We start from the raw sequence: 19,837 nt of genomic DNA on the forward strand, positions 1-19,837 counted from the left end.
GACTTGATAGAGGTGTACAAGATGATTAGGGGTTTAGATAGGGTCGACAGTGAGAATCTTTTTCCACGTATGGAGTCAGCTATTACAAGGGGGCATAGCTTTAAATTAAGGGGTGGTAGGTATAGGACAGATGTTAGGGGTAGGTTCTTTACTCAGCGAGTCGTGAGTTCATGGAATGCCCTGCCAGTAGCAGTGGTGGACTCTCCCTCTTTATGGGCATTTAAGCGGGCATTGGATAGGCATATGGAGGATAGTGGGCTAGTGTAGGTTAGGTGGGCTTGGATCGGCGCAATATCGAGGGCCAAAGGGCCTGTACTGCGCTGTATTCTTCTATGTTCTATGTTCTATGAATCTTTGGAGTTCAGGTATTTCGTTAATTCTGTTAGTTTCTGTTTTTCTCTCTCCTGCGTTTTTTTTAATAACTCAATTTTTAAATTTTCCTTTCTCTCTCTCTAAGTCAAGTTTATATTTTCATTTCTAATTCTCTTAGCTAGTTCTATTTGTAGCATCTCAACTTCAGGCTTTCCTTTTCCTCATTTGAAATGGTCGACAATCATTCTAAGTAGGGCCTCCTTACAAGAACCTGCTTTTATTTCTGTACTCCATTTATCTGCAAACTCACTTAGTAACAGATTTCAAATAATCTACATTTAAAACATTCAGAAATATACTTCCAAAAATTCTTAGCAGCATTCAACACAGTTTTTAAGGTCAGTGCAGTAAGCTTCACCACAACTAATTTATGTTCAGCATCCCCATTTGCCAATTTCATTAAAATAGAGACAGATCTCTCTTCAGTTGGGTGAGGCATCAAGAGACTCAATGATCTGCCTTGATAGATTTTTTTTTTATAAATTAAGCATGCCTTTAACTTAAACACAAGCCTACAAATTCAGTTTCACAATAAAATACAAGTTTATTACGCAAAGTAAACATAAGAAATACATTAAACAAAGCTCCCAAAGTATAATGCAGCTTGAACATGGTAAAACAAAATTTCATGACCTCCCCATCATATTAGATCAGCTCAGAAACCAAGCACATTTACCTTCTCTACCAAATTTGTGGGTTTGACGTAACTGTTTCTGCTTAGTTGTATCTTTCTGAGATATTTTACCTTCACAGTTTTGAAAAATCACAGAAGTTTCTAAACAAACACTCCCAGTCATGAAGTTTTCACAAGGTACACTCTTTCCCTGAGGTAACTTATTTCCTTAACTGCTCTGATCAATCTCCTTTTTCTAGGAGAGATTATTCTTGCATTTTGCTTCAGATTGATCTACTTTAAACTGCCCAAAAAGCTTTTGAACTACTTTAAAAGTTTCATCCTAGACTAACAGCTTCATATTTTCTTACTGCGCTTGTAAACCCCCATAGTATAAACAAATTTCCATTAATACTCGAGGAGGCATATGCATTTTTAAAGGTCATGGTTGTGGAAATACAGACTTAGTTAATTTTTAAATTCCTTCACAAAAGATAGGCAAATGCCACTAGTTTAGGGGAATGGGTCTGGGTGGATTGCGCTTCGGAGGGACTTGTTGGGCCAAAGGGCCTGTTTCCACACTGTAAGTAATCTAATCTTTAAAATACAAACTCTTAAAAAATTATCATGACATATTACACAGCTTACATCAGAGTGTTTTTTGGGAGACTGGATTGTCCCTCTGTTTACCTCCCTCGGTAACTCCTACCTTTCCCTGGGGCACTGAGTGGCTTCTGAATGGTCCAGCAATGTGCTCAGATGTAAGAAGTTGCTTTGCTTTTGTTTTAGGATGTTATGCTAATGAGTCTTATAGTTCAGCTTCACCTGTGAGAATCTAACTGGCTGCTCTCTCTCCTCTAGGCCACAGGGTTTGAGAATCCAGACACACCAGTAAGTTTTGTTCAATACTATTCCATTGTGGTTTGTTTAAGACTCATTGTTCTTGCAGGTACTGCTCCACTTTCCCACTTCAAAACACCTGGGCAGATGTTGCTGCTTCCTGTCTAACATCAGGTTAGAGCATACACTCGAGCTCCCAGTAAAACCCGCCAGGGGTCACAGTAAGACCGTTCCAACCTGGGATGAGAGTACAGGAGTAATGCTTATCTGGAGCAACAGTCCAGGATTGAACCTGGTTTAGAGCAGAAGTCCAGGACTGATCCCTGTCTAAAGCAAAAGCCTGGGTCTAATCCCAGTCCACAGCGAGAGTCTGAGACTGATCCCAGTCAAGAGTGAAAGTCCAGGTCTGGTCCCAGTCTAGAGCAAGAGTCCAGGACTGAGTCTAAAGTAAGAGTTCCAGAATAATCCCCATCCAGAGCAAGAGTTCAGGACCAATCCCAGTCTGCAGTGAGAGTCCGGGACTGATCCTGGTCTGGAGCAAGAGTCTAGGTCTGATCCCATTGAGTCATAGCATCATACAGCAAGGAAACAGTGCCTTCGGTCCAGCTAGTTCATGCTGAAAGCAATTTCCAAAACTAAACACTTCCAATTTCCTGCATTTGGCCCTAAACCTTTCCTATCCATGTACCTGTCCAAATGTCTTTTAAATAAAACCCGGGGACTCTGAATGACAGTGTGCCAGTCCCTCTGCTCATCAATTCAGCCTTTCAAAAATATTTCATTTGGAATTGCTTTTGAAACTTTTAAAGTCCGAAAAAAAAGGTGAACCGAAGGAAGAAGCGTAGTTTGGGAGAGCAGCCTGTGAGTAGCAATCCATCCAGGTCTACGACAGAGGATCCCAGTCTGGAATGAGAGTCCGTCTCAGATTCTGGTCTGGCACAAGAGTCCAAGACTGATCCCAGTCTAGAGCGAGAATCCATGTCTTATCCCTGTCTGGAGTGAGAGTCCAGGACTGACAATAGTCTGGATTGAGAGTTCAAAGTTGATCCCAGTCTCGAGTAAGAATCCATGTCTGATCCCAGCCTGGAGCGAGAATCGATGTCTGATCCTGGTCGAGAGCGAGAATCTGGGACTGACCACAGTCTAGAGCAAGAGTTTGAGTCTGATCCCAATCTACATTTCCCTCCAGAAGCACCACCAATGTTTACAGGATGAAGGACTTGGGGAACATAAGTTCATTTCAAATGTTTATGTGGTTGGTCCTTAATTGAGATGGCAGATCAAAGCAGTGCTCTGTAATAACAGGAGAATGTGAGGATTGCAGATGCTCGAGATCAGAGACTAGAGTGTAGTGCTGGAAAAGCACAGCAGGTCTGGCAGCATCCGAGGAGCAGAAGAATTGACATTTCGGGCATAAGCCCTTCATCAGGAAGAAGGGCTTATGCCCGAAACACCGATTCTCCTGCTCCTCGGATGCTGCCTGACCTGCTGTGCTTTTCCAGCACTACACTCTCAACTCTGTAATAACAGCCGTGTATGTTTACCTTTACAACCAGCACTGCAGTGGCTCAACATGGTAGTTAATCATCACCTCATTGAGGGCGAGTAGAGAGGTGCTAAACTTACCCCCTAAACAGCACTGCCATCATCCCAGAACTAATAACCCTAACACAAGGCTGTTTCATTTTCCAGTTTGGGCTTTTATTGAAGAAAAAGTGTTTCCTTACTCTCTCTATTTCTTGACTTGTTTGAGAACCTTGTTAATCTCCAACACTGTGCTCTGGGCAGTGGCTCTCTTTCTGAGCTGGAGATTACTTGTGGTCAGACAGGATAAATAACCACAGACGTTTGTCAGACATTGAACCAGACTATCATAGGTTAGAAATAAATACAGAGAATGCTGGAGGAATTCAGCAGGTCCGGCATTACCTGTGGAGCGAGAGAGAGAGAGACAGAGTTAACGTTTCAATCCAATATGACTATTCTTCAGGGGCCCCTCTTTAGATTTTTTTTTTAGATTACTTACAGTGTGGAAACAGGCCCTTCGGCCCAACAAGTCCACACCGACCCGCCGAAGCGCACCCAACCAGACCCATTCCCCTACATTTACCCCTGCATCTAACACTACAGGCAATTTAGCGTGGCCAATTCACCTGACCTGCACATCTTTGGACTGTGGGAGGAAACCGGAGCACCCGGAGGAAACCCACGCAGATACGGGGAGAATGTGCAAACTCCATACAGTCAGTCGCCTGAGTCGGGAATTGAACCCGGGTCTCTGGCGCTGTGAAGCAGCAGTGCTAACCACTGTGCCACCGTACCGCTCTGATTAACTCTGTTCCTCTCTCCACAGATGCTGTCAGCCCTGCTGAGTTTCTCCAGCATTCTCTGTACTTATTTTAGATTTCCAGCATCTGCAGCATTTTGCTTTTATCATAGTTTGGGAGATTGTTATCAAAGTGTATGGGATCCTTGGGTTCAGGATGGTAAGTGTGGAAAGTTACATTAAAGATTTATAAATTGTTAGCTCAGAAGTAGTTAGCTCCAATCTGGGCATCACAGTTTTAGTAAGGTGTCAATGTTTTGGAGTAGAATCACAGAACCCCTACAGTGTGGAAACAGGCCATTTAGCCCAACAAGTCCACACCCACCCTCTGAAGAGTCTCCCACCCAGACCCATTCCCCTATTACGATTATTCTACTTTTCCCCTGACTAATGCCTAACCTAAAAATCCCTGAAAGCTAATGGGCAAATTACCATGGCCAATTCACCTAACCTGCACATTTTTGGACTGTGGGAGGAAACCCACACAGAAGCTGGGAGAATGCACAAAATCCACTCAGACAATTGCCCGAGGCTGGAATTGAACCTGGGTCCCTGGTGCTGTGAGGCAGCAGTGCTAACCACTGAGCCACCGTGCTGCCCTCATTCTGGGTCCTCATGCATAAAATCACAAAAAGCTAGCATCCAAGTACAGCAAATAATAGCAAAGGTAAATTTTGACCTTTTATGTAAAAGGGTATGAAAATAATACAGTCTTGAATAAAAATATACATAGTACTAGATAGACCAGACCTAAAATGCTTTGCATAGTCTGGTCACCTTATTCAAAGAAAAACATACTTCCAAAAAAGATATACAAGTTGAGAAAGACGAGTGAAGGTTCACTAGATAGATCACTGGTGTGCAGAGATTTCCTTACACAGAGAGATCAATAGGTGTGGGCCTCCACTCATTAGAGTTGAGAAGAAAGAGACCTTATTGAAATAAATGATACATTTGGGATTTGACAAGTAGGTGCAGTGAAGTTGTTTCCCCTTGAGGGACAGTTTAGGACCAGAGGGCATAGTCTCACAGTAAGGAGTAAGACAGAGATCTACAGGTATCTATTCACTCTGAAAGGTGGTGACACTATGGAATTCTTCACTGCAAAGGGCTGGCAAGGCTAACTCATTCATATATTCAATGCTGAAACAGATACTTTTTTTAATCAGTCAAGGAATCAAGTGTTGTAAGGAAAAAAGACAGGTAAGTGGAATCGAAGATTATTAGATCAACCACTGAATGGCGGAACAGACTCATGGGCTTCACGGTCAAATTCTGTTCCTGCACCTTATGGTCGTACAAAGAACACTTGTGGGATAACACTCCAAGTCTCGTATCCTGGAAGAATATTTGCAGTTCCCCTTAGAGAATATTCTTACTGATTCATAGTAGCCAGAGTTAAAAATCACACAACACCAGGTAATAGTCCAACAGGTTTAATTGGAAGCAAAAAAGCTAGTGTGCTTCTAATTAAACCTGTTGGACTATAACCTGGTGTTGCGTGCTTTTTAACTTTGTACACTCCAGTCCAACACCAGCATCTCCAAATCATAGTAGCCAGAGGTATTGAATCTGTGGATTCAAGTTCTTTGTTCAGTTTTGAATTGTAGTTGAAGCTCCTTTCTCAAGTTTAGCAAAGAACTTCTCTTTCTCCCCCTCCTCTTCAAGAGTGTCCAGTCCTACTCCTAGACTACTTTGCCAAGGTCCTGATGCCACAGCAGAGTTTGGTGCCAGAGAAGAGGTAGAGACTGGAGATACTGGGACAATTCTACTTAGAATGCAAGAAGCTGAAGGGGATAATTTAATAGAGGTGTTCCAAACAGTGACGGGTTTGATAAAGCTAATATGGAGAAATTGTTTTTATCGGAGAAGGGTCAGTGGACTAAAGGAATGTTGATTGTCCAAAGGGAAATTGAATAATGACCTAAAAAGAAAACAACTGTGGGACAGTCTGGGAAAGAGGAGAGGAGTGAGGTTAATTATATAATTCTTTCAAAGAACTTGGGCTTGGATCGGCGCAACATCGAGGGCCAAAGGGCCTGTACTGCGCTGTATTCTTCTATGTTCTATGTTCTATAACTGGCAGAGACACAATGGGCTGAAAGGACTCCTGTAATTCCAGGGCTGACTGTCACAGATTGAGTCTCTCTGTGTTAGACTCCATCATTTGTTTCAAAAATGAACCTGGCAGGTGTTTGACAACATGGAGGGAATGATGGGAGATCGACCAGGATTTGGCCTGTCAGGGTATTGTGGGGCAGGTAAGGGAGGTGAGGGCAGCTACAGGAGCAGTAAGGTTGATTGTCTCCTGCTCTATCTTGACTGATGCAGCACAGGACAGCTCATGAAACTGGGCCACAAAACAATTCCATGCATGTGAGGGGGGATTTGGAGAAAGCTTCAAAAAGGGGATTTGCCCAATGGTGAGCGCGTTTTATTTGAAATCTACCTTCTTGTTTTCTTCAGGTATATAGTAACGTCAGTGAGGCCGTGTATGTCAATGTTACCCAGAGCCAAGCCCTGAACACGAGGCAAGAGCAGAGGTCCAGTCAAACACCCGAGTGCTCTGATAGTACACTGAAGCCCAGACCTGAGCAACAGTGCGCAGTATCAGCTGAACCTGTCTATGAAAATCTAAAGAGAATTCCGTAAACAGATGAGAGCCACTGATGGATTTCCTCTAACACGGAGAGGAATATGGATCAATGAAGTGCAGCTTGAACAGAGTTCCATTATGTTTTACAGTATAGAAACAGACCATTCAGCCAAGCGAGTGAATACCAATGTAAATGGGCCTCCACCCACTCTCTTCATTTAGTTCTATTAGCTAGGAGGGTGTGTGTCTGTATCCCGGGAGATATGTACCCCTGTGTGTGCGTGTGTCCCGGGGGATATGTACCCCTGTGCGTGTGTGTCCCGGGGGATATGTACCCCTGTGTGTGTGTATGTGTGTGTGTGTGTCCCGGGGGATATGTACCCCTGTGTGTGTGTATGTGTGTGTGTGTGTGTCGGGGGATATGTACCCCTGTGTGTGTGTCCCGGGGGATATGTACCCCTGTGTGTGTGTGTGTGTGTGTGTGTCTGTATCCCGGGGGATATGTACCCCTGTGTGTGTGTGTGTGTGTGTGTGTCTGTATCCCGGGGGATATGTACCCCTGTGTGTGTGTCTGTGTGTCTATCCTAAATAAAAACTGAAATAACTGCAGATGCTGTAAATCAGAAACAAAAACAGAAATTGCTGGAAAAGGTCAGACGATCTGGCAGCATCTGTAGAGAAATCAGAGTCAGTGTTAGTTAATGTTTTGGATCCGATGACTCTTCCTCAGAAGGGCTCCTTGTGCCTATCTTGGTGTTAGTTATTGCAGTGTGTGTCTGTTGCGGTGTGTGCCACACTAACCCGGTGTGTTCTGTGCTATCCCAGTATGTGCTGTGCTATCCTGGTGTGTACCTCACTATCCTGCTGTGCACTGCACTATTCCGGTGTGTGACACACTATCACAGTGTGTGTTGATCTATCCTGGTTATGTGCTATGCTATCTTGGTGCATACCATACTATCCCGGTGTGTGCCTCACTATCCCGCTGTGTGTGCCGCGCTATCCCGGTGTGTGCCGCACTACCGTGGTGTGTCCTGTGCTACCCTGGTGTGTCCTATGCTATCCCAGTGTGTGTGTGTCATGCTATCCCAGTGTGTGCCACACTATCCTGGTGTGTCCCGAGCTATCCCGGTGTGTGTGCCACACTATCCCGGTGTGTGTGTCATGCTATCCCGGTGTGTGTGTGTCATGCTATCCCGGTGTGTGTGTATCATGCTATCCCGGTGTGTGCCACACTATCCCCTGTGTCCCGCGCTATCCCGGTGTGTGTGTCATGCTATCCCGGTGTGTGTGTCATGCTATCCCGGTGTGTGCCGCACTATCCCAGTGAGTCCCACGCTATCCCGGTGTGTGTGCCATACTATCCCCTGTGTCCCGCGCTATCCCGGTGTGTGTGCCACACCATCCCCTGTGTCCCGTGCTATCCCGGTGTGTGTGTCATGCTATGCCGGTGTGTGCCGCGCTATCCCGGTGTGTGCCACACTATCCCGGTGTGTGTGTCATGCTATGCCGGTGTGTGCCGCGATATCCCGGTGTATGCCGCGATATCCCGGTGTATGCCACACTATCCCGGTGTGTCCCGCGCTATCCCGGTGTGTGTGCCACGCTATCCCGGTGTGTGCCGCGCTATCCCGGTGTGTGTGTCATGCTATGCCGGTGTGTGCCGCGCTATCCCGGTGTGTGCCACACTATCCCGGTGTGTGCCGCGCTATCCCGGTGTGTGTCATGCTATGCCGGTGTGTGCCGCGCTATCCCGGTGTGTGCCACACTATCCCAGTGTGTCCCGCACTATCCCGGTGTGTGTGCCACGCTATCCCGGTGTGTGTGCCACGCTATCCCGGTGTGTGTGCCACGCTATCCCGGTGTGTGCCACACTATCCCGGTGTGTGTGTCATGCTATGCCGGTGTGTGCCGCGCTATCCCGGTGTGTGCCACACTATCCCAGTGTGTCCCGCACTATCCCGGTGTGTGTGCCACGCTATCCTGGTCTGTGCCACACTATCCCCTGTGTGCCGCGCTATCCCAGTGTGTTCCATGCTATCCTAGTGTGTGCCACGCTATCCTGGTCTGTGCCACACTATCCCCTGTGTGCTGCGCTATCCCGGTGTGTGTGCCACACTACCCCAGTGTGTACCGTGTATCCCGGTGAGTGTTGTGCCATCCCGGTGCGTGCCATGTTATCCCAGTGTATTGAAACCTCCCTTTCAATGCTGTGTATCACTTGCCTTAATAGCTCCTGGTGGTAGCAGATTCCACATTTTCCCTACTGTCTGCGTGGCAATATACACCTTTCAATAAAGAGGTGCAACAAGATGTGCATTCTCTTCTTAATTTCAGAGTTTGTGGAGCACATATTTAGCTGTGTTCATAACAGATACAACAAAAAGGATTTCTCAGTCTGACTGTAAGATCTAGGATTCAGTTCTCAGGTGGGTGAATGGGTCAGACAGAGTGGGCAAGTGAGGACACCACCCTGGGATCAGCCTCTCAATGAGCAAGGGTTGAAAATGCTGCTGTCTATAGCAGGGGTGACAGTCAGGCAGGGAGTGTCAGAATGAGAGGCCGTGGTTTCTTGCAGGCTGATGTCCATGTAAAAACAGATCTTTTTGCAGTACTAAATAAAGAGAGACCCCATAACCTCTGATAGTTTACAGATTTTACAAGATGGAAATTATAAGACCTCATTCATGGGCAACTCTGAGCTGCACACAGTTTACAGAGAGTGCTCCAGGTGACCAGAGAGTCGAGAACCAGGAAGGAGCAACAGGAATACAGAGTACTGGGCTAATGGTAAGATCCTGAGAAGTGTAGATGAGCAGAGAGATCTCGGTGTCCATGTACGTATATCCCCAAAAGTTGCCACCCAGTGTGTTCGATTTTATTGGTCGTGGGATTGAGTTTTGGAGCCACAAGGTTATGCTGCAGCTGTACAAAACTCTGGTGCAGCCACACTTGGAGTATTGCTTAAAGTTCTGATCATTCCCAAAGTGAATCACCTCACAGCCCAGCTCTGCAGCTTATCTGTGTCCCTCTGTAACCTGCAACATTTTTCAGCACTATCCACCGACCTTAGTATCATCTGCAAATTTACTAACCCATCCTTCTACACCCTCATCCACGTCATATATAAAAATGACAAGCAGCAGTGGACCCAAAACAGATCCTTGCGGTACACCACTAGTAACTGAACTCCAGGATGAACATTTCCCATCAACCACCACCTTCTGTCATTTTTCATGTAGCCAATTTCTGATCCAAACTGTTAAATTACCTTCAATCCCGTGCCTCTGTATTTTGTGCAATAGCCTACCATGGGGAACCTTATCAAACACCTTACCATAATCCATACTCACCACATCAGTCACTTTACCCTCACTCACCTGTATGGTCACCATCTCAAAGAACTCAATAAGGTTCGTGAGGCATGACCTATCCTTCACAAAACCGTGCTGACTATTCCTAATCAACGGATTTCTCTCTAGAATGATGATAAATCCTGTCTTGTTCACAGGTCTATAATTTCCAGGCTTGTTTTTACTCCCCTTCTTAAACAAGGGGACAACATTTTTTTATCCTCCAGTCTTCTGGCAATATTCCTGTAGACAATGACGACATAAAGATCAAAGCCAAAGGTTCTGCAATCTCTTCCCTGGCTTCCCAGAGAATCTTAGGATAAATCCCATCCGGCCCAGATTTAACTACTTTCACACTTTCCAGAATTGCTAACAACACCTCTTTGTGAACCTCAATCCTGTCTAGTCTAGTAGCCTGTATCTCAGCACTCTCCTTGACCACATTGCCTTTTTCCGATGTGAATACTTACGAAAAATATTCATTTAGCACTTCCCCTATCTCCTCGGACTCCATACACAACTTCACACTACTGTCCTTGATTGCCCTAATCTTTCTTTAGTCATCCTTTTATTCCTGACATACCTATATAAAGTTTTAGGGTTTTCCTTGATCCTGCCTGCTCTTCTTAGCTCTCCCTTTAGATCTTTCCTGCTAAGTTGTAACTCTCAGGCGCCCTAACTGAGCCTTCATATCTCATCCTAACATAAGTCGTCTTCTTCCTCTTGACAAGATATTCAACTTCTTTAGTAAACCATGTCAACATACAGAAAGACAGCAGCAGAATCTTACAAATCGACAAAAATTGGACTTTGCCAATGGTACATTTGAATCTGGGAAAATGGAGGCCTCAACTGTAGGCCCCATTTGGCAGTGTAAGCAGATCAGAACCTGACTTACAGGCTGCACACCCATTCTCTCAGTCACAGCTGTTTGGGGACCATTATCAGAGTCCTTTCTTTTTCAGACAAAAGCATGAGTTGAAATAATGGTAAATGGTGATGGAAATACAGGCAGGCTCTGAAATCTAAAACAAAAAAACAACAAACTGTGGATGCTGGAAATGTGTGTGTGTTTGAAATGTGTTCGATAAGTGATGCCCTGAAAGTGGGCAGCATGGTGGCACAGTGGTTAGCACTGCTGCCTCACAGCGCCAGAGACCTCAGGCAATGGGTCTGTGTGGAGTTTGCACATTCTCCCCGTGTCTGCTCCGGTTTCCTCCCACAGTCTAAAGATGTGCAGGTTAGGTGAATTAGCCATGCTAAATTGCCTGTAGTGTTAGGTGAAGGGGTAAACATAGGGGAATAGGTCTGGGTGGGTTGCTCTTCAGAGGATTGGTGTGGACTCGTTGGGCTGAAGGGCCTGTAAGTAAACTAATCTAATTAAATAGACCATTCCACTCACCATGCGGTCTGTCACCTCCGAGAAAGCCGTGGATTAGTTCAGCAGTACCTCTTCAGCTTGTGTTCATCAATACACTTCCTCACGGAAGCGCCCAACAATATTCCAACAATGTAGGGGAGCCTCTCAACTCTCGGATTTGATGGTTTAGATTAGATTAGATTAGTTTTGATGATGAAGGCTGTGAAAGATGCAATCTTTCCAATCTCCAGCCCATTGCACTTACCTCTCCCAATGCTGACCCTGTGGATCAGCTCTCTCCTCCCATTTCCATTCACTTGGTGAACAAGATCTTCACCATACATAGCACCTTGTGAATGGCTATGTTGACTGGCCTGAACTTGGCAGCTGAAGTGACAGTGACTGCCTTTGACATTAAGGCCACATTTTAATCAATTATAGCATCAAGGAGCTCTAGGAAAATTACAGCTCATGGGAACTGCATTGAAAACTCTGCACTGGTTGGAGTCCTACCTAATACCCAGGAAGATGGTTATGGTTGTTGGAGGTCAGTCCATGGCATCTCTGCGGAAGTTCCTCAGGGCAGTGTCCTAGACCAAACATCTTCAGATGCTTCATCCACGCCCTTCCCTCAATCATAAGGTCATACGTGCGAATGCTAACTGATGGTTGCCCAATGACAAGCACCATTCACAACTCTTCAGAAACTAAAGCAGTCCATGTTCAAATGCAGTAAGATCTGGACAATGACCAGGCTTTGAGCTGAAAAGTGGCAAATAACATTCACACCACACAAACGTCAGACAATGATCATTACCAATAAGACACAGTCTAACCACCGCCCTTGAGATTCAGTGGCGTTACCATTACTGAAGTCTGCACTATCAACAGCCTGCGGATATCATCATTGACTGGAAACTGTACTGTACTCGACATATAAACATTGTGGCTACAACAGCAGGTCAGAGGCAGGTCAGCACGTAACTCACTTCCTGACTCCCCAGAACCTGTCCACTATCTTAGAGGTGCAGGTCAGGAGTGCGATGGAATATTCCCCACTTCCTGGATGGGTGAAACACTCAATAAGCTTGACAGCATCCAGGACAAAGCAGCCTGTTTGATTGTCACCACATCCACAAAATTCCACTCCCTCCACCACAGACACTCAGTAGCAGCAATGTGTACTATCTCCAAGATACACTGCAGAAATTCATCAAAGACCTTCCAAACCCACAATCATTGCAGATACATGGGAACACCACTACCTGCATGCCACTCAGCATCCTGCCTTCAAAATATATCACTGTTCCTTCAGTAGTCACTGGGTCAAAATCGTGAATTCCCTCCCTAAGGGCATTGTGTGTCCACCTCCAGGACATGTGCTGCAGCAGTTCAAGAAGGCAATTCGCCACCATTTTCGTAAGGAAACTCACTAAGGTCAGGGAGAGTGACAGCAACAGCAACAGCAACAGGAGAACACACCTAGTCTTTTCCGTGACTGGGTAGCCAGTCCTGGAGCCTGTGGTCAGATGAGCTCAGCTAATGTAGGCTGAGTACTGAGTACTGCGGTACTGCAAACAGAGAACCCTCGGGCTGGTTTACAGGAAGCTTTATCAGGAATCTTGACGACCACAAGGAGGTGAGAAATAGAGCTTCCTTGGTTGCGGCCTAACAAACTCAGACTGATCGCACTGACCCTGATCCAGAATCCAGTCCCTCAAAGCTCCGACATTAAAAATGAGGGACAAAAACAGAAATACCAGGAAAGCTCAGGAGCTCTGGCAGTGGAGAGAAATTAGAGTTAACGGTTTGGGTTCGATTGACCTTTCTCAGAATGTCACTATCACTCCTGACCTTCTGCTCTCCAATACTGAATGGCTGGACTCAGCAAAGGTCTCCATTTTATCCCATTGTGTCCCTATTTCACTGAATTCTTGGTCACAATTCTGAGGAAGGGTCACGTGACCCGAAACATTAACTCTGATTTCTCTCCACAGATGCTGCCAGCCCTGCTGAGCTTTTCCAGCAATTTCTATATTTGGCTCTGATTTACAGCATCCACAGTTCTTTTCTGGTTTTAATTAAATATGCAACCTCTCTACGCTACCTCCCTCCACCTCCAATCCCCTCTACCTTCCACCTTCTCACAGACTTGCCAATGTGAAATTGGCAGTGATCCACAAGGTAATTATGCCACCAAAGTACTGTCAGGAAGGTTTGTTGACAACTGACAATATTCCTGTAGCTGGGCATTGCAGTCTCTGCAAAACCTGAGCCCACATCAGCCAGTTTGTTACTTAAACTGTACCACCTAAGAAAAAAAATCACCCATATTGCCAGGAAATGGGATACACTTGAAGATGTCCTGCCCAGATCTTAAAGAGATTAGGTTAGAATGGAAAAAAACACTATTAACTGAGATTAAGATAATGTGTGTGTGTATATGTGTGTTTGCTGTTTTATGTGTTTAATCCTTGTTCACCCTTTGTAATGAAACAGAACATAGAAAATAGAATGTTACAGCGCAGCACAGGCCCTTTGGCGGATGTTGCACCGACCTGTGAAAATAATCTAATGCCCATCTAACCTACACCATTCCACTATTATCCATATGTATGTGCAATGCCCATTTAAAAGCCCTTAACGTCCGCGAGTCTATTACTGTTGCAGGCTGCAGATGCTGGAGATCAGAGTCAAGACTAGAGTGGTGCTGGAAAAGCACAGCGGGTCAGACAGCCACTGAGGAGCAGGAAAATCGACATTTCAGGCAGGCTCCTGCCCGAAACATCGATTTTCCTGCTCCTCGGAGGCTGCCTGACCTGCTGTGCTTTTTCAGCACTACTTTAATAGAACATAGAACATAGAAGAATACAGCGCAGTACAGGCCCTTTGGCCCTCGATGTTGCGCCGATCCAAGCCCACCTAACCTACACTAGCCCACTATCCTCCATATGCCTATCCAATGCCCGCTTATATGCCCATAAAGAGGGAGAGTCCACCACTGCTACTGGCAAGGCATTCCATGAACTCATGACTCGCTGAGTAAAGAATCTACCCCTAACATCTGTCCTAGCCCTACCACCCCTTAATTTAAAGCTATGCCTCCTCGTAATAGCTGACTCCATACGTGGAAAAAGGTTCTCACGGTCGACCCTATCTAAACCCCTAATCATCTTGTACACCTCTATCAAGTCACCCCTAAACCTTCTTTTCTCCAATGAAAACAGCCCCAAGTGCCTCAGCCTTTCCTCATACGATCTTCCTACCATACCAGGCAACATCCTGGTAAACCTCCTCTGCACCCGTTCCAGTGCCTCCACATCCTTCCTATAGTATGGCGACCAAAACTGCACACAATACTCCAGATGCGGCCGCACCAGTGTCTTATACAACTGCAACATAATCTCAGTACTCCGGAACTCAATTACTCTACCAATAAAAGCCAGTACACCATATGCCTTCTTCACCGCACTATTTACCTGGGTGGCAACTTTCAGAGATCTGTGTACATGGACACCAAGATCCCTGTGCTCATCCACACTACCAAGTATCTGACCGTTAGCCCAGTACCCCATCTTTTTATTACTCTTACCAAAGTGAATCACCTCACACTTAGCTACATTGAACTCCATTTGCCACCTTTCTGCCCAGTTCTGCAGCTTATCTATATCTTATTCAGGTGGCTGTGGAGTAACTACCTCCCTGTAATTCCTCTCAAATAACCCTCTCCACCTCCCGAATGATCCGAAGTTCATCCTGCTCCAGCTCCAGTTCCCTAACTCGGTTTTCGAGGAGCTGGAGTTAGGTGCATTCACTGCAGATGTAGTCAGCAGGGACACTAGTGGTGACCCTTACCTCCCATATTCTGCAGGAGGAACATTCAACTGCCCTAACCTCCATTCCTGCTATTCTGCCTGATATGAAATCTATCAGAACTTATCTGGAGAGCAGCCCAAACGCCTCTGTAAAAACACGTCACTGGACTTGAAGCAAAAAAATCGGTGGCAACTGAAACCCGGAACTAACTGGACAAATCGGAACGCAAGCACCTTCCCCACTGGGTCCTAAGCACACTCCCTCCGATACATACCTGCTACACTGGGTCCTAAGCAGACCCTCTGCAAAAATAACCAAACTGCAATGTTCCTGCTCCACAGGGTCTTGGAAGGATCACTTAACTGGAAGCAGTCGGAATCCACTCCACCAAACCACTCAAATGTAAGGAATCTGCAAGGAAGCAGGATAAGCGTGCTGGTATGTTAGTAAGACTGAGACTACGTGGTTTCAAGACACTGCCCCCCCCCCCACCCCCCCCCAACCCCTCCACCAACCTTCACCAACTTTCTGAGCTTACTCCTACCAAAATGTACAATCTCTGGAGAACAAAATGGACAACCACAGATCACGGCCCAGCTTCCAGCGTGAACTGCGGGACTGCTGTGCACTCTGCTTCACAGAAACCTGGGTCAACCCATCCAGTCGCAACTGCGCACTTTCTATCCATCGTATGCACCGTACAGTGTCCTCGGGTAAGACAAAGGATGGAGAGGTTTGGTTTTTAATCAACATTGCAACCCTGGGCAGCCATTGCTCCCCAAACCATTAATTCCTCACCATCAAATGCCACCTCTTCTATCTACCATGGGAATTTACCACTGGTATACCAACTGCTGTGTATATACCACCACAAGCAAGGGTTGAGGAAGCTCCGGATGTGCTGTACTCCACCACTAACACCCTGGAGATGGAACACCCTGAGGCCCTGTTTATTGTAACTGGTGACTTCAAACAAGCCAATCTAAAGAAGATGTTGCCAAGTACCACCAGAAAATTACCTGCCCCACTAGGGGCCTGAACATTTTAGACCACTGCTACACCACTGCGAAGGATGCACACCACTCCATCCCCCAGCCCTCACTTCGGGAAATCCAACCATAATGCCATGTTTCTTCTCCCGGCTTACAGGCAAAGCAGGAAACCCTCTCGCAGATACAGCTCCAGTGCTGGTCGGAGGAGGCAGAGGATCAACTCTGGTGCTGTCTGGAATCGGCTGATTGGACCGTCTTCAAACAGTCTGCAGGTGCCTTGGACGAGTACGCCACCACCGTCACAGACTTTATCAGCAAGTGTGTGGAGGACTGCGTACCTAGTAAGTCAATCTGGGTGTTCCCCAACAGGAAACCCTGGATGAATCAGGACATACAGAACCTGCTAAAAACTAGGCATGAGGCCTTCAGATCAGGAGACCCACTCAAATATAAGGAATCCAACTATGACCATTGCAGAGCCATTAAGACAGCCAAAGACCAATACCGATCCAAACTAGAGTCCCAGGCAGACACCAGGCGACTATGGTAAGGACTGAATGACATCACAGGTTCGAAAAAGAGACAGTGCAAGATAGCAGACGATGACATATCCCTCAACACCTTCTATGCTTGCTTTGAGCAGAATTTCGGAGGAGAGGCAACACCTATTCCGACAAGTCCTGACGAACATATCCCAACAGTCACTGCATCAGAGGTCAGATCAGTTTTCCTTCGTGTGAATCCAAGGAAAGCGATGGGACCGGACAGAGTAACAGGCCGTGTACTCAGAGCATGCACAGATCAACTGGCAGAGGTCTTCTCGGACATCTTCAACCTCTCCCTGTAGCAGGCCTCTGTCCCTGCCTGTTTCAAGAGGGCCTACATCATCCCTGTGCCTAAGAAGGCTCATGCAACATGTTTCAATGATTACCGCCCAGTGGCACTAACTTCGGTGGTCATGAAGTGCTTTGAAAGGCTGGTCATGACATTAATCAACTCCAGCCTCCCCACTACTCTTGACCCAGTCCAATCTGCCTATCGGACCAACAGATCCATGTCAGATGCCATATCACTTGCCCTTCACTCCTCCCTCGAACATTTTGACACTAAGAACAGCTATGTAAGAATCCTACTCATTGACTACAGTTCAGCCTTCAACATTATTATTCCCTCGAGACTGATTCCTAAACTTCGTGATCTTGGATTAAGCCCCACTCTCTGCAACTGGATTCTCAGGTTCCTGACCCACAGGCCACAATCAGTGAAGATTGGGAACAATATTTCATCCTCCTTTCATACTCAACACTGGAGCCCCCGAGGGGTGCATACTCAGCCCCCTACTGTACTCACTGTATACCCATGACTGTGTCGCCAAATACCAGACTCATGCCATTTACATGTTCCCTGATGACACCACCATAGTCAGTCGAATCTCAGATGGTGATGAAACAGACTACAGAAGGGAGGTGGAAGACCTGGAAAAATGGTGTACTGAGAGCAACCCGGCTCTCAATGCCAGAAAAACCAAGGAAGTCATTATTGACTTTCGGCGGGATGTTACTCATGTCCCCCTACACATTAACAGCACAGAAGTGGAACGAGTGGAGAGTGTCAAGCTCCTGCGAGTGGTCATTCACAACAAGTTTTCTTGGACTCCTCATGTGGACACAATGGTTACAAAGGCCCAACAATATCTCTTCTTCCTCAGGCAGCTGAGGAAATTTGGCATGATGGTGAATACCCTTGCCAACTTTTATTGGTGCACCATCGAGAGCATTCAGTCTGAATGTATCACTACCTGGTATGGCAACTGTACCATTCAAGTTTGGAGATTGTTACAGAGAGTGGTGAACTCGGCTCGGACAATCACAAAGGCCAACCTCCCATCTATAGAATCCACCTACCAGACCCGCTGTCAAGGAAAGGCCGCCAGCATTCTTAAAGATCCATCCCACCCTGGCAGTGTTTTTCTACGTCCTTCACCATCGGGGAGAAGGTACAGAAGCCTGAACACACATCAGCCGGTATTGCAACAGTTTCTGCCCTACTGTTGTTAGAATACTGAACGGACTCACAAAACTTAACATTCGCCTGTAACTGTGTTTTATTTTTGCTGCTGTTTCCCTATTATTTTCTATCTTTGCCAAGTAACGATGTGATCTTAGTATGGCTCGCAAGACAAAGCTTTTCACTGTTCCTCGGTACACCTAACAATAAATTCAATTCAGTTCAATTAATAAACCACCATAGAATAAACTAATGTCACCTTACCTAACAATTGAGGTTGAAACTTTATTGCTGGAACAGCACAGCAGGTCAGGCAGCATCCAGGGAACAGGAGATTCGACATTTCAGGCACAGGCCCTTCTTCAGGAATCAGGGCCTGTGCCCGAAACGTCGAATCTCCTGTTCCCTGGATGCTGCCTGACCTGCTGTGCTGTTCCAGCAATAAAGTTTCAACTTTGATCTCCAGCATCTGCAGACCTCACTTTCTCCTTAACAATTGAGGAACAATGTCCAGCAATTGGATACTATAATATTGATAAAGTGACTTTTTTTCGTTCCCTCTATTTTGCCACCTTGTACATTGTTCCTGACACCGCATCAGGGAGGGGGGATTCCTGCCTGTGGATTAGAGTTTCTTGCATGTAAATCAACCACCTTCATTGTCATAGATAGGACTCAAGAATCTAGTTACCTCACACTTACTCCATTGTAGATCATGGAGAACTGGTTTCACTACCCATTGACATCAATAACCTTTGCAATACAACAATGGAAATTGGAAAATTAAAATAGAAAATGCTGGAAATACTGAGCAGGTCAGGCACGGTTTGTGGCGAAAAAATACTGAACTAATTTACTGGTCAATAAACTGTCATCTGAACTGGGGAAAAAATTAGGAATGTTCTAGGATTTAAACAGATGAAAAAGGGAGAATTCAGGAAGAACAATAAAAAGGAAGATTTGTAATTGGATGGAGGTTAGTTGACAAATGCATTATGCAACTTCAAAGGGAATGGTATTGGAGCAAGATTAACTGATGGACATAGAGGAGGCGCAAATAGCAAAATGATGATCAGCTATTGTCAAAGATTGAAAATGAAAAAGAAAATGGAATGCAATCGAAAGGAAATTCCAGTGTGAAATTGTTAAACTCAGAGAACTGAATTGAATTGAGTTAGTTCTATTGTCAGAATTACTTCAAATGAGTACAGTGAAAAGTTTACAAGTTGCCTCATATAGCCCTTAGTTACTGAATAGAGAAATGCAGAAAAGAGGTTACATTACAGCTAGACACAGTATAACCATGGGTCATTTGCATTACAGCTATATGAAGTATGACTATGAGTCAGCTATATTACAGTCATACACAGTATAACCAGAGGTCAGAAACAGAAGAAGCAAAGGTAAAAAGACAAACATCAGTCTCTCTCGGAAGGCTCTTAGCAGCAGACCAACACAGGAGACCTGCACATTGTCTGTCTGCCAGCTGCCGCCACGTTCTGCCCTGGGCTGCTATCACCGTTTTGCACTGGGCCACTGCTGCCATGTTCCCATGCTGGGCC

General features: G+C 45.7%; 1 protein-coding gene across 7 annotated transcripts in view; it reads left to right on the forward strand.

Moving 5' to 3' along the window:
• Positions 1 to 19,837, forward strand: part of LOC122541693 (uncharacterized) — a 189,366-nt gene that overhangs the window by 105,140 nt on the left and 64,389 nt on the right. For 3 of the 7 annotated variants that reach the window (XM_087982303.1, XM_087982304.1, XM_087982306.1), the window contains 2 exons: positions 1,847 to 1,876; positions 6,618 to 9,060. The exons of 1 other annotated variant lie outside the window; for it this stretch is intronic. In XM_087982303.1, the coding sequence (XP_087838429.1) occupies positions 1,847 to 1,876; positions 6,618 to 6,803 (216 nt within the window). In that variant the 3' untranslated portion in view covers positions 6,804 to 9,060. Of the gene's footprint in view, positions 1 to 1,846; positions 1,877 to 6,617; positions 9,061 to 19,837 lie in introns of those variants that run through there. 3 more of the 7 variants (XM_087982307.1, XM_087982309.1, XM_087982305.1) reach the window with 1 other exon arrangement.

The sequence above is a fragment of the Chiloscyllium plagiosum genome, unplaced genomic scaffold (genome assembly GCF_037043375.1).
Source record: "Chiloscyllium plagiosum isolate Xiang-an unplaced genomic scaffold, Cpla_swu_hap1 HiC_scaffold_43, whole genome shotgun sequence".
NCBI classification, from domain to species: Eukaryota; Metazoa; Chordata; class Chondrichthyes; order Orectolobiformes; family Hemiscylliidae; genus Chiloscyllium; species Chiloscyllium plagiosum.